At 43.1% G+C, this 13547-nt stretch overlaps 1 protein-coding gene across 6 annotated transcripts in view; it reads left to right on the top strand.

The window, feature by feature from the left end:
- Positions 1-1229: 1229 nt before the first annotated feature.
- The window catches only part of TMEM260 (transmembrane protein 260), a 50347-nt gene continuing 38029 nt past the window's right edge, over positions 1230-13547 (top strand). For 2 of the 6 annotated variants that reach the window (XM_032778050.2, XM_032778049.2), the window contains exons 1-3: positions 1230-1395; positions 10553-10584; positions 11339-11490. In XM_032778050.2, the coding sequence (XP_032633941.1) occupies positions 1251-1395; positions 10553-10584; positions 11339-11490 (329 nt within the window). In that variant the 5' untranslated portion in view covers positions 1230-1250. Of the gene's footprint in view, positions 1396-8502; positions 8609-10552; positions 10585-11338; positions 11491-13547 lie in introns of those variants that run through there. The other 4 variants (XM_032778051.2, XM_032778055.2, XM_032778054.2 and 1 more) reach the window with 4 other exon arrangements.

Here is a 13547-nt window from a genome sequence, read left to right as displayed (position 1 = left end):
AAATTTCCACTACATGCATCCGACAAAGTGGATATTCACCCACGAAAGCTCATGCTCCAAAACGTCTGTTAGTCTATAAGGTGCCACAGGATTCGCTACTGCTATGACAGCTTTGTTCTGCTCTGACTGAAGATGGGAGAGGAGTGGCCCAGCAGGGACATTAGCCAGGCAGGAAAGGAGCGGAACATAAGCTAGGGTTGTGCCAGCAGGACGGAGAGGAAGAGGTGACTGACAAGAGCTGCAGTGGAGCGAGCACCAGGCTCTAACAGCTGCAGGAATGCCACTCCCGATGATCCTGTCGCTGGGGTGAGGGGACGGCCTGTGGCTTTGTCAGCTGGGCACAGCCGGGTGTAGACCAGGGCTCCACTCAGCCTGCCGCATGAGGGGCTGGCAAAGCAGCTGTGAGGAGCCTTCCACCAACCAGGGGCGTGTGCCGGGGCAGGGCCAGACATGCCACCGAGGAGGAGATGAGGTGGGAAGGTGACAGCTGAGCCCATATGCCTGACTGAACCAGACCGGTACCCACAGCACCCCCCATAAATCCCTACCCTTTGCCCTGCCCATCATTTCTTGTCCCCCTGCCCAATCGCTCTCCCCTCCCCCACTCTCTCCTTGTGCCCCTCCCCCAGTCTCTTTCCCCTCCCGTCTCGCCTTGTACCCCTCCCCCACTCTCTCCTTGTGCCCCTCCCTAGTGTCTTTCCCCTCCCCCAGTCTCTCCCTGTGCCCCTCGCCCACTCTCCTTGTGCCCCTCCCCCAGCCTCTTTCCCCTCCCAAGTCTCTCCTTGTGCCCCTCCCCCACTCTCTCCTCGTGCCCCTCCCTAGTGTCTTTCCCCTCCCCCAGTCTCTCCCTGTGCCCCTCCCCCAGCCTCTTTCCCCTCCCAAGTCTCTCCTTGTGTCCCGCCCCCACTCCCTCCTTATGCCCCTCCTCCTTCTAGTCTGTCTCCCCGCCTCATCTCTCCCCCGCTTTCCTCCTTCCTCCTCAATGCTCCCCCTCCGCAGTGGTTTCTCCCGCCCGCAGTACCACTCATCACCGCAAGGAGCGCCGGGTACAGGGAGACAGCGGCGCCCCCTCTTTCCCTCCCCTTCCGAATGTACCAACACCGGGGGGGGGGAGAGCAGGAGGGGCCAGGGTCGGACCACAGCGCCACCCTTTGCCCCGCTGGGCCCCCCCTCCCCCGCGCGACCTGCGGCAGTGGTACCGCCCACCCCGCCCCGTGGCTCTCCCGGAAGGAGCGGCGGGCTGCCTGCACATGGGTTCCCAGCCCGGCAGCCGCCCCGGGAGGCCGCGGGGCCCCCAGCGCCATGGAGCGGGTGGCTTCGCCGGGGCTCTGGGCGCTGCCGTGGCTGCCGCGTACGCGGCGACGGTGCCGCCGTCCGTGCCCGGGGGAGACTCGGGTAAAGTAGCCAGGCCGCCCCCGCGACCCCGGCGCAGGGACCCCCCCTGCCCAGCCTGCAGCGTCCGGGCCCGGGAACCGCTTCGCCCTGCAGAGGAGACGGGGCTGGGGCCCCCTCCTGCTGACCGGGGGAGTCCTGCACCCGCGGGGACACGGGATCCGCCCCGCCCCGTCGCACACCAACAGGGCATCCCCGTGGGGGTGTCGCTCAGCGACCCCCGTCTCGCCACTGTCCCAGCCCGGGCTCCCGCAGCCTGCAGTGCGCAGCGGGATACCCGGGGCGGGGAGGGGCGGTGATACTGCAGCGGGTGTGGCGCCCCCGGCCCAGATCTCCATGGGGAGAGACTGAGCTAACCTCCCCCATATGCACCTACACCCCATCCCTGAAGGGAGTGTCTGCCAAGCACAAACAGCCCCCCAAACTACCGGTGTGTGTGGGGGGGGGGTGGCAAGTTGTGCTTTTGTGTACAACCTTCCCCTCGCTTTGGATTCTGGGGAGGGCAGGCCTAAGCTCACCCCTCAAGTGAGGGGGGGAATGCAAGACCCAGAACATCAGTAAGTACTGGGGGCAGCCGGTGCAAAAACAGGAAGGGGAGTGAAGTCAGAGGGTCAAAATCAGGGTTCCGGATGGGGACACCAAGCAGAAAACTCTAGATGGTGCCTGGTGCCCTACTTGGTTCCTGTTTTCTAAATGGGTATGTGCATAACTGGTTGGAAAACCATTCCCAGAGAATAGTTATCAGTAATTGATCATCAGGCTGGAAGGGCATAACCAGTGGGGTCCTGTAAGGATCAGTTCTGGGTCAGGTTCTGTTCTGTATCTTCATTAATGATTTAAATAATGACATACAGAGTTCACTTATAAAGTTTGTGAGTGATACTAAGCTTGGAGGGGTTGCAGGTGCCTTGGAGGATAGGATTAAAATTCAAAATGATCCGGACAAACTGAGGAAGTGCTCTGAAGTAAACAGGATGGAAGTCAATAAGGAGAAATACAAAATGCTCCACTTAGGAAGGAACAATAATTTGCACACATACAAAATGGAAAATGACTGCTTAGGAAGGAGTACTGCGGAAAGAAATTTGGCAGTCATAGTGGATCACAAGCTAAATATGAGTCAACACTGTTGTAAAAAAGCAAACATTCTGGGCTGTATTAGCAGGAATACTGTAAGCAAGACACAAGAAATAATTTTTCTGCTCTGATTGGGCCTTAACTGGAGTATTGTGTCCAGTTCTGGGTGCCACATGTCAGGAAAGAGCTGGACAAATTGGAGGAGGTCCAGGGTAGAGTAATAAAAATGATTAAAGGTCTAGAAAACATGAGCTATGAGGCAAGATTGAAAAACTGGGTTTCTTTAGTCTGTTAAGAGAAGACTGAGGGGGGACAACAGTTTTCAAGTACATAAAAGGTTATTACAAAGAGGAGGGAGAAAAATTGTTAATCTCTGAGGACAGAACAAGAAGCAATGGGCCTAAATTACAGCAGGGCAGTTTAGGTTGGACATTAGGAAAAACTTCCTAACTGTCAGAGTGGTTAAGCACTAGAATAAATTGTCTAGGGAGATCGTGAAATCTCCAACATTGGATGACCTCTTGAGGGCCCTTCCAGTCGTATGATTCTATGGATCCCCATTGAGGATCTAACTGCCAAATCAGAAGGGCCTGTCCCTCTTCAGAGGGGAAGGGCCAAAAGAGAATAGAGAGATTAGCTGATTTTGTGGGACAACAAATGAGAAAACAGGCAGAGGGTGCGAGTCAGAGGTTCAAAGTCAGGGTTCTACAGAGGGACCCTAAGCAGAGAACCCTGTACAGCAACCATTCCCCTTTCCCTGGGAGAGACTTTGGGTGGAAATTAATGAGGAGAGTCTCACCCCAGCAAGTGAGAATTGAGAAGAGTATATGCAGACTGTCTCCCTAACAGGCCCAGAAGCCCTCCCATGCCTGTCCCCCTACTCTCCCATAGCCAGGCAGTAATGAGCAGTAACAAGTTTTACGAAGACTACCGTCCAGCCACTGTGTAGCCTTCTCCTGCCTCTACCTCCCTCCACTTCAGGGATGGTCTCTCAGGGTCAGGCATGGTTGCTTCCTCTGTGCCCGGTTGCTGTGCTCTGTTGCAGTAGAGGAGGGTCCTGAAACCTCTAGGGACCCCAGCTTACTCTGTGAGATTTATTTTGGAGCCACACCCCAAACCATGCGGATTTCATGTGGTGTCAGGTTTTGTGACATGTGTTGTGTCTGTGTCCTGCCTTTTTTTTAGAAAGCAGCCTTGGGGTACAATTTGTGTCCAAGACCAGCCAGTGTTGCAAACAATATGGGATTGCTTGGGCTCTTACTCTTTTGAGCACGTGTCTGGCTATATTCGACATGGCAGTGTATTGACTAGACTGATTTGTCCTACTAGTAGGGGAAGATAGGAAACAAACGCTCTCTTTTTCTGCCAATAGGAAGGGAAACTGTCATCTTTCCTCCAATTCCTTGGGGAACTTGCAAATTGTAAGGCTGGTCCTGCCTAAACTTCTTGTTTGCATGTTGCCTGTACAGCTGCAGTTTGAGTTAGTGTGTGTCGGATGGTATGCTAATTACCTAAAGGGACTTACAAACTAAATTGCTTTCTCTTTTCCAGCCCCCAAGAGAGCTGAGCAGTTTATTCAAGGCTTTGCCTCTTAACTTCTGAATCCAAGATGTTTCTTGTCCCTCATCATTGCTCCTTATTGGAAATTGGGATTTAATTAGAGAAAGTAATTTTAGAATGGAAAACCAATTAGCACTATATTTTAATTTTAATCTTAAATTATACTTTTCAATGCTTTTTTCCTAGACTTGTGGTCAATTGCCTTTGATTTCTTTAGTAGTGGGTTGATAGTTATGCAAAGTACGATATTTCCTGCTTAATCTGTGGATGTTTTACATTGGCAGTATTGTAAATTTGAAGGTAATATATACTTAGCATAATGTGCATACACTAATACAAAGTTGAATAGTGTTTCACGTGATAAGTAGTTGATTTAAGGACAGTAGAAAACAGAATTGTTTCACTTCACAAAAATCTTCCTAGTAAAGTGCACATTTGGGTCCTCAGATACATTGCATGCCTTGCAAGTAACCTGGCTGCAGGGCTGTAATTATCATTATACCAATGTTTAGAGGCTCCAATGAGGGTTGGGCCGCTGTAGTGCTAAATGCTGTATAGTCACCGAGTAAAAGATAGTCCCTGCCCCCAAAGAGTTTACAAACTATATTTAAGACAAGATGGAAGAAGTGAGTTCAGCAGACAATGGGAGGGTGAAGGGAGAGCCAATGGGGTAACAATGTCATTTCATTGGCTAGCTGGGGCACAATTCGATGACTTCTATTCAGTTTAACATTTATTTTAATTTTAAGCATCTTCCTTTGCCTGTTTAATTTTTTTAACCATATTATATGTTAATCTGGAATTAACAATATATTTACAATCATAACCTTTTCATCTTCTAAAATAATCCCTGCTGGGATACATACCTGTATTACCTTAGACAATGCCTGTGGGTTATAGCTATAATGTATGTTTACAGTTTATGAAACAGTTCTGTGCTGTTTTGATTGTGATCTTCCTCAGATTTTTGTATCCAGGATGAAAAGAAATATAGCAAATGTGATATAGGTGCTCTCCATGTCTGCTGAAGGGATGACAAGAAGTAATCAGCTTAATCTGTAGCAAGGAAGATTTAGGTTAGACATTTGGAAGATCTTTCTAACTATAGGGATAGTTAAGTAGTGGAATAGGTTATCTAGGGAGGTTTTGGAATCTCTGTCACTGGAGGTTTTTAAGAATCAGACGAACACCTGTCCAGGATGGGCTTTGTTTACTTAGTCCTGCCTCAGTACAGGGGGATAGACACTTCTACACTTCTGTGATTCTACAATACGGCTTCCTGATTAGACCATAAATTAAAATGAGTTTAGTTCTTTGGGTGTTGATTACATCTCAGTATATCAAAAACAGCAGCAGCAAAACCCAAAAAACAACAAGACGTGCTATTCATCCCTCAGATCTGTTTGCTTGTATGTTGTATTCGTTTTATCCACCCCGTGTCTTTTGATGATATTTCAACAGGCGTTATCCTCATGACAGGCGCTATCTTTTTGTTCTTTGTTCGTACAGTGCCTAGAACGAAGGGGACTTGGTCTGTGATTGTGGTCTGTAGGTACTACCACAATTCTGCTAATAATAACCTAGCATATTATGAGTGCCACTGTACTATGTCAAGTATCAGAGGGATAGCCATGTTAGTCTGGATCTGTAAAAAGCGACAAAGAGTCCTGTGGCACCTTATAGACCAACAGACGTATTGGAGCATAAGCTTTTGTGAGTGAATACCCACTTCATCAGATGCATGTAGTGGAAGTTTCCAGAGGCAGGTGCTAAGTTGTATCACAACAGCACTGCCCAGTTTAGCATGATTGGCTTACTCTCATCACAAGAGGCCCCAAACTTTAATAAGAATTGTGTTGCCACCAAGATAGCTGCATGGAAATGCCTGCTTTCAGTTCAGAGGGATTGCCTTGGATACACTGCAAGAGAGATTCCTTAAAGGCGGTCTGCAATAGATTCCACCTGAGGTGGTGAGAAAGACAAAGACATAAGTGACAGTCTTTGCATGTGTTGTGGGGCTTAAGCAGCAGTTAATGTGAGGTGTGCTCCTGTAGCACGTCCCTCTGGTATCCTGCCTGATAGTGTCTCTTCTTCCCTTGTTCCTTCCATTTCATTCCGAGTCAGCTACCAGTTACACCATCTGTGGCTGTTGGGGCTTGGCAGCTGGATCTTGCTGAGGCGTAGGACGTTTCCAGCCCCGCTTTTCCTAGCCTTCTACAAAGGCTTCCACTTAAAATATTTGAATAGGTGCATCTCGGGTTCCAGCATTTCCACACCGCATGCCAATGACAGGATCAGGTTTTTTCCTTCCAAAACAGTGACTGATAGCAATAAACTACAGCGTATTGAATCAATAAATGCAGTACTACAGTCGTGATAAGCACTTCTGCTTAAGGACCAGGTCAGTTCCCTTCAACCCACCCCTGGACAAACAAGTCCTTTGTAAATTTTGTCCTTGAGCATCTGGGCTCTAAGACCCTGATCCTGCAAGCGCTTAACTTTAGTCATGAGAGTAGTTCCATTGACGTCAATGGGCCTACTCATTTAAGTAAAGTTGCACAAGTGCTTAAGTATTTGCAGGATTGGGGTCTAAAATCATACTTAGTTTTGAAAGGCAGCCCAATATTTTCAAAATACTATATTTACTAAAAATTATCCTGAAAGTGTTGTAATCGTAAAATGTGAACGCCAAAAACGATGCAGGCAGCTTTCTCATAGTGTTTTGCCATTGCTGGTATAATAAGAAAAAAAAAAAAAAAGAGAGAATAAAATTTTCAACTAATTCAAAAACATCTACAGACATTAAACGAGCTTAAAATGGATCAGATAAACTCAAGTTGAAAAGAACATTTCTCTCTGTTTCAGACAGCAGCACTCTGTATTCTGAGCCTCAAGACACACCATGTTGTCCTCTTTTTTTAAAGTCAAGCTGATGTTCATGTCCTGATTTTATATCAGTGTCACATATACCCTGTTATGTAATAATACTTAGTGTTTTGTAAACACTAATTAATGCCCACAGCAAGATTGTGAGGTAGGTCATTATTATCCACATTTTACAGATGGCCAGGGAAATGGAGGAAGAGAGATTAAGTGGCTGATGATTTACTCAAGGTCATAGAATTAGGCAGGGTCAGAGGCCAATTTAGAATCCAGTTGTTCCTGGCTCCTTATCCTGTGTGCAGACCTACAAATCACATACCCCTAGTAGTTTGTCAAGATTGCAGCAGCACTTTCTTTGTCTCTTTTGTACTGTTTCATTTTTCAAATGAAGGTTGGTGCATAAAGTGTTTTAGAGGTTTTGGTATTTGTTCTGATAAACACTTTGTTAAAAGCTGTGTTGTAATGCTTAACAACTGACAATGCTATACATCCCGTAACTTTCCACACAGTTTTTCTTGGCAGTTTACATACATATTATCTTGATGTTGTTCTTGTCCGCAGTATGGATCAATACCATAGTAATATGTATCAGCATAATAGTGCATAATCTTTCTTGTCAATAATAGGCATTTTGAACAAATACATTACTCAATATCCTAGAAAGATTTAATTGAGTCCCTAGCCATCTCTTAGCCCTGGTCTATACTGGCGGGGCTGGGGAGGAGGATTAATCTAAGTTACATAACTTCAGCTATGCGAGTAATGTAGCTGAAGTCGACGTACTTAGATAGACTTACTGTGGTGTCTTCACCGCGGTGAGTCAACTTCTGCTGCTCCCCCGTCGACTCCACCTATGCTTCTTGTGCCGATGGAGTACCAGAGTCGATGGAAGAGCACTTGGCAGTTGCTTTATTGTGTCTAGACTAGACACGATAAATTGATCCTCGCTGGATCGATCACAGCCCGCCGATCCGACAGGTAGTGTAGACATACCCTCAGATATAGTTTGTGATACTATTTCAGATGCTGCCCTATTCTTGGCTCAGTCTTATGGGCTGTGCCTTTGGCTACAGTAGTGGTCCCCACCCTTTTTCGTCTGGCGCCCCACGGAGGACCATGGTGGTGGACGAGCATCCTCCGAAATGCCACCACGTGGCAATGTCAATAGGCGTCGCTGCCGAAATGCCGCCGACAAGCAGTGTCATCCAGAGACGACGTTGCCAAAAATCAGCGACGTTTTGGCAGCGACACCTCTGGATGACACTGCTTGGCGGCATTTCGGCAGATGCTCGTCTGCCGGCCCGTACGCAAGCGCACTTAGACACCCCGGCGGGCACCGCGTTGTGGACCCCTGGACTACAGGTTAGAACAAAAATCCAACTCTGTTGAGCCTGGTTGTACCTGCTGTTAATCCAACAAGTTGAAGTCTGGATAATTCAGCTTCCTTAGCAACTGTGCAGGTATGTAGTTATCACAGCACTTTTAAAGTGACAGGAAGCCTAATTCAGGAGTTCCTTTATTAGTGTGACCTTTAGCCACATTCACAGTCGTTACTAATTTTGATCCTCATGACTCTGCTTTCCAGGATGCAGTGTGCTGCAGGTGTTCATACATTTCTGTTTGCAAAGGAAAACAAGGAGACCTTAGACGATGGTTGTAGTCAAAATCGGGGAATCACTTGGAACAAATTACAGAGGTTTGCTTTGCTAACGTGCCTCAGGCTGTGGTTACGATAGCTTTTGGCCAGTGCTGTCTATACTTTCTGTACTGGGGTTTGCACTGTGCTTTCCAGAACACCTTAGTCTTGTTGCTGAGTGTGCACCTAGGAGGAGTTTCTGCCTGGTCAGATCTCTAGTAACTTTTATGGAACAATAAAACCACTGACACTGAACCTAAATTTATAGGTTCACATCTAAGTAGAAGGGGTGAAATCCTGTTGCCACTGAAGTCAATGGCAAAAGTCCCATTAGTTCAGGATTCCACCCCAGGTCTCTAAACCCACTCCCAGCTCTACCTAATTCTCTGCGGAAGAAAAGAGACGACCTTGGCTTAGCAAGTTGCAGCTAGGTGTGCGCCCTACTGAGTATGCTCTGGGTAGCAAGAACGGTCAGTTCCTCTGCATTGCTCATTTTCATGCAGAACCAAGTCTTGCTGGCTTTCCTGGATTTATAATACCTCAGAAATGCTGTAGCCATTAAATTTGGGGATGAGTAAATTCCAAATCCGAACTGTGTTTTTGTAGATCCTCCGTTATATGGAAACTTTCCTAAAATAGAGTAGTAATAAAAATGACACTTACTTTATAGCACTACAAAACCAAGAGCTGAGAGGTTTTTGTGCTAGCAGGGGCTGCCTCGTGGTTTCTCAGATGCTTTAGATGAGATCCCTGATTTCACATCAGTGACTAACAGGAAGTGTAACTTGACTACCACCTCTTTTCCTAAATGTGCACTGTAACTGGATGGTTTTTAAAAACTTCTTGTATAATTCTTGTCTTTGTTATAGAATTATTTGATAATGAAAAAAACTGTTGTAATATGCACTTAGCCATTTATACGGCCAGAAGCAACGCAGTTCATATTATCTCTGTATCATGTATCTTTTTGTTAGACAGACTGCATCTGAAAATACTGCACGAGCACTTTAAAACGTGTATAATAATAATGACCAGTAACATTCAGTACGGCAGAGAGACTGCAGCTCTCCATTTAAGAAAGGCACTAGAAATTCAAGGCAAGGATCACATCACTGATTTAGAATGTCAGGTAGCAAACTATCCAAGGTGACTTAGAGTCTTGATGTTCCATTTAGTGATAGAATATCAGCATTAAGTCTGAATTTTGTGACTACTTGTATTGTTGTCTTCCTGTTGTTTAAATGTATTCGTGTGTTGAATATATTTAATATATATGACTACATAATGTTTGTAAAATGCTTTAATGATATAAAGCACTGTAGAAATGCTAGTATTATTATGCTGACACAGTTCTTTCTTGGCTTTTTTTTTTAAATCATAGGCAATACAAAGGAAATATAAAATCTAAACTATATCATATAATGAAGATGTCAGTTGAGTCTAATATCTCCTAGCAGGAACAAGGGTCACTTTTTAAATAAATAATGGTGCAGATTCAAATTGCACCATGTTATAGCTGGTCTCCTAAATAAACTGACCCAGGCATATATGCACAGTGATTTTTTTTGCCCTATTCAAAAATATAAAACTGTTTTTTTTCTATAAGAAATAACCAGGATGTTAAGAAACAATGCAGTATAAACTATACAAACTGTAATGCTATTTTCCTTGAAAGTTATTGAAACAAGCAGTCTCGGTTTAATATTTTTTTTAAATAATGTCTGTAACTTGAACATATCAGGCCATCCTTTAATGCAGCCTACTTATACCTTCACTTATCTGTCCATAAGAGTCTTGCAAAAAACATACAAAAGATATTTTGTGCAACGACATCAGAGGGAGAAAATATTCTTAGAAAATTTCATGCTGTTAAATCTCTACAGATTTACAGTTTTATCCAGTCAAATTAATGCAAAACCCCAATGCAAGCATTTGAATTTTGAAAACTTTGGAGGAGTGTCATTTCCTAATAGTAATGATTGGTTTTACATTATTTTTTCACAGGGGAGCTGATCACAGCCGCATATGAGCTTGGAGTAAGTATTAGTTTTATTGTTTAATCAATGCTCTCATTAACAGTTTTAGGAATTAAGGAAGTTTAATTAAGCATGGAGTAAAGTAGATTAATTTATTTTCAAACCACAGTTTTTACTAACTTATAAGTACAGCACGCGACAATTTACTTCAAGTTTTAAATCCAATTAAACTAAATTATAAAGCAAAGGCTTTACTGTATATACAGTAGCTGGCTTATTATCAACCCAAATTTTGTATAAGCTGGGGAGAATAAAATAAATCGGGTTAACAATTTTAATAAGTTTTATTATTTAATAAACTTTATTATGGTGCATGATCCCTTTAGGCAAGACCTTAGGACTGTCAGCATGGTGGTAATCCGATAGCAGTGTGGTCTTTCAACTTGCTAACCAATAAAATAGTTCAGAATTTGCTTTTTTAAAAACAGCCTTTTGAATGACCCTAATATACTGTGACCCCATACAACAAGCAGTTTAAGAAATCATAATGAAATGTGTCACCTCTTTTCTAAGTGAGTCATTATTGTGGGTGATTTGTGTAGCCAAATCTACTAAAGAAAATATTTGCTAAGTTAAAATTGGCACAAAAAGATTGTTACACAGAAGCTTCTGTTCAAAGACCCTAGTTATTGATGATAGACCATCGTGTATAATACCAGGCTAATAAAGAAGATACTTCTCAGTTAGAATCGCATTGCAATTTTTACTTTAGCTGCATGGAAACTTTGTGAACCTATTACTGGTTTGTCCATAGGTTGCCCATCCTCCTGGTTACCCTTTGTTCACTCTGCTGGCCAAACTGGTCATTGATCTATTCCCTTTTGGTTCCATTGCCTACCGAGTAAATCTTCTCTGTGGCTTATTGGGAGCAGCTGCAGCATCTTTGCTTTATTACACAGTTTTCAGGTAAAGTAGTTGCTAGTATTTATCTTTTTTCCTCCCAGCTCTCTTCCACATCTCAGAAACTGGGTTAGATTAGCCAGCAATACCTCTGGGCCTTTTTAACCATGGTTTTCTCCCTTGCGTTTTGAATTGTAATAGATTTATCTGATTAAACTAGCAATAGTTTAATCTAAATTTGGCCTAGGTCCCTTCACAAAAGTTCCTTTAGAAAAAACCCAGCACTCTTCTTAAAAAGGATTGACAAGTTTTTCAGTCTCATTATTACAAATCACCGATCAGGTTAACTAACCAGAACTAATAAAGTTTGTCATTATATAAAGAGGCAGATGGTCTGTTTAAATTAGCAAGTTGAGCTTTACCTATTGGTAAACTGTAAATTTAATTTAATTGCTTATGTTAGAGGTTATGGGCAGATACCTGTCTGTGGTACCTGATTTGTCTTCATACCTGTGCTGCATTCTAGTTACATCACTGTAATGGATATTCATTCTAATTCAGAATACTTGCAAGAAGGATAATGTGAACAGCAAAGATCAATATTGGCTGCTGCATCTATTACAGTGGTTTGCTGCTTGCTCGCACTGTAGGCATTGCAGTCTGCAGGAGAATCAGAACCTTCTAACCTCTCCATTTTCTCTAGACCTCTAACCTTGTAACAAGAAGACAGCTGGAATTGCACGTGGTTTTGGATTTTGTTAACCCTGGTTATCATTGATGTGATAGTTCCCTATACTCTGAACCTTAGCCTGACCCATATCAGAGAGGATTATGGCAAAAGATATAAACAATTTCTGATTCTCTTTTACAGAGAAAAATAGGGCATACTTCATGACTTGAAAATGTTACCAAATCATATCAGAATTTTTAATACGTTCTTTGAGTGGAAGCACAAAATGTAACTTAAAATATATATAAGGAAATTAACAATGGACTTGAGCTTATGGGAGCTGGAATACCCTGAACTCTGACAAACTTCAGTAGGTGTTGAGAGCTCTCAGCTCCACACAGGAATGGCCCCTGTCATTCGACAAGCTCTCTTTTATTAAAGAGAAATTGATATTTTAACATAAGATACGTACCTTAAAACCAAACATAGTCCTTCATGTATGATTTCATACTGTACCCAGAAGTGCGTGTCTGTAGACTGAAATATCTTTAGCTATATTATGTGCTAGATAATTCTCTATAATAGCGTATAAATAAAATTTAGCTCCATCATTTTTATCCTTAAATAATAATAAATCTAGTTAATGTCTCTAATTAAAAGGCTCTCGGTTTGTAACAGTGTATTTAGAGTGTAAACTTTCAGGGCAGGAAGTATTGTCATTTCTTTTATGTACAGCACCATGCACAGTGTCAGGGCACAAAACATCATAACACTTGAATTCATTAGGAAGAAGAACACCTTCTTTTATGCTCTAAATCTTTCTGATTGATCATTATTATAGTTCCTATGATTGCACTGTCATTAAGGATCTTCCTTGGTTCTTAGTTTATAACTAAGACATCTGTTATGTGCTGAAACTTGGCCTATGAAGCCTTGTAATTCTCCCCCCCCTCCCAATAACTTAAAAAAAGTTTTCTTATATGAAAGCAATATTAAAACGGCAAACTAGCTTTGGGTGCTTTTTTACTCTTAAAGGAAAACCAGGGATTCTAAAATTAATTTTGTTAGTTCAGTCATATTTAAAACTTATTTAAAAGAGCAACAAGAATTTCTTGAAATGGCCAAGTCAACAATCAGCCATAATCTTTTCTGTCTCTAAAATAACTTTTCATAATTCTTAATAATATATTATCTTTGTTAACATCAAGGAAGCTCAGCAGTGCCCACTGATAAAGTGCATTTTGAGGCATTGTGCGTCAAATATATTTCAAAAGTATGGTTTGGTGGTGTTTTATTAAATCAGTTCTTAGTGTTAAGACATTTATTTAACAAAGAAGCTGTTGCTGTTTGGGTCTGTTACACATTTATACATTTTTCTGAAAATGTACTGGCACAATCTACTTTAATAACTTTAAAATTTTATGGGTTGTTGCATTTTTTAAACAAGGTTTCT

This window comes from Chelonoidis abingdonii, chromosome 4 (genome assembly GCF_003597395.2).
Source record: "Chelonoidis abingdonii isolate Lonesome George chromosome 4, CheloAbing_2.0, whole genome shotgun sequence".
NCBI classification, from domain to species: Eukaryota; Metazoa; Chordata; order Testudines; family Testudinidae; genus Chelonoidis; species Chelonoidis abingdonii.
Note: the sequence above shows the minus strand (reverse complement) of the source record. Positions and strands in the feature narration are given on the sequence as shown.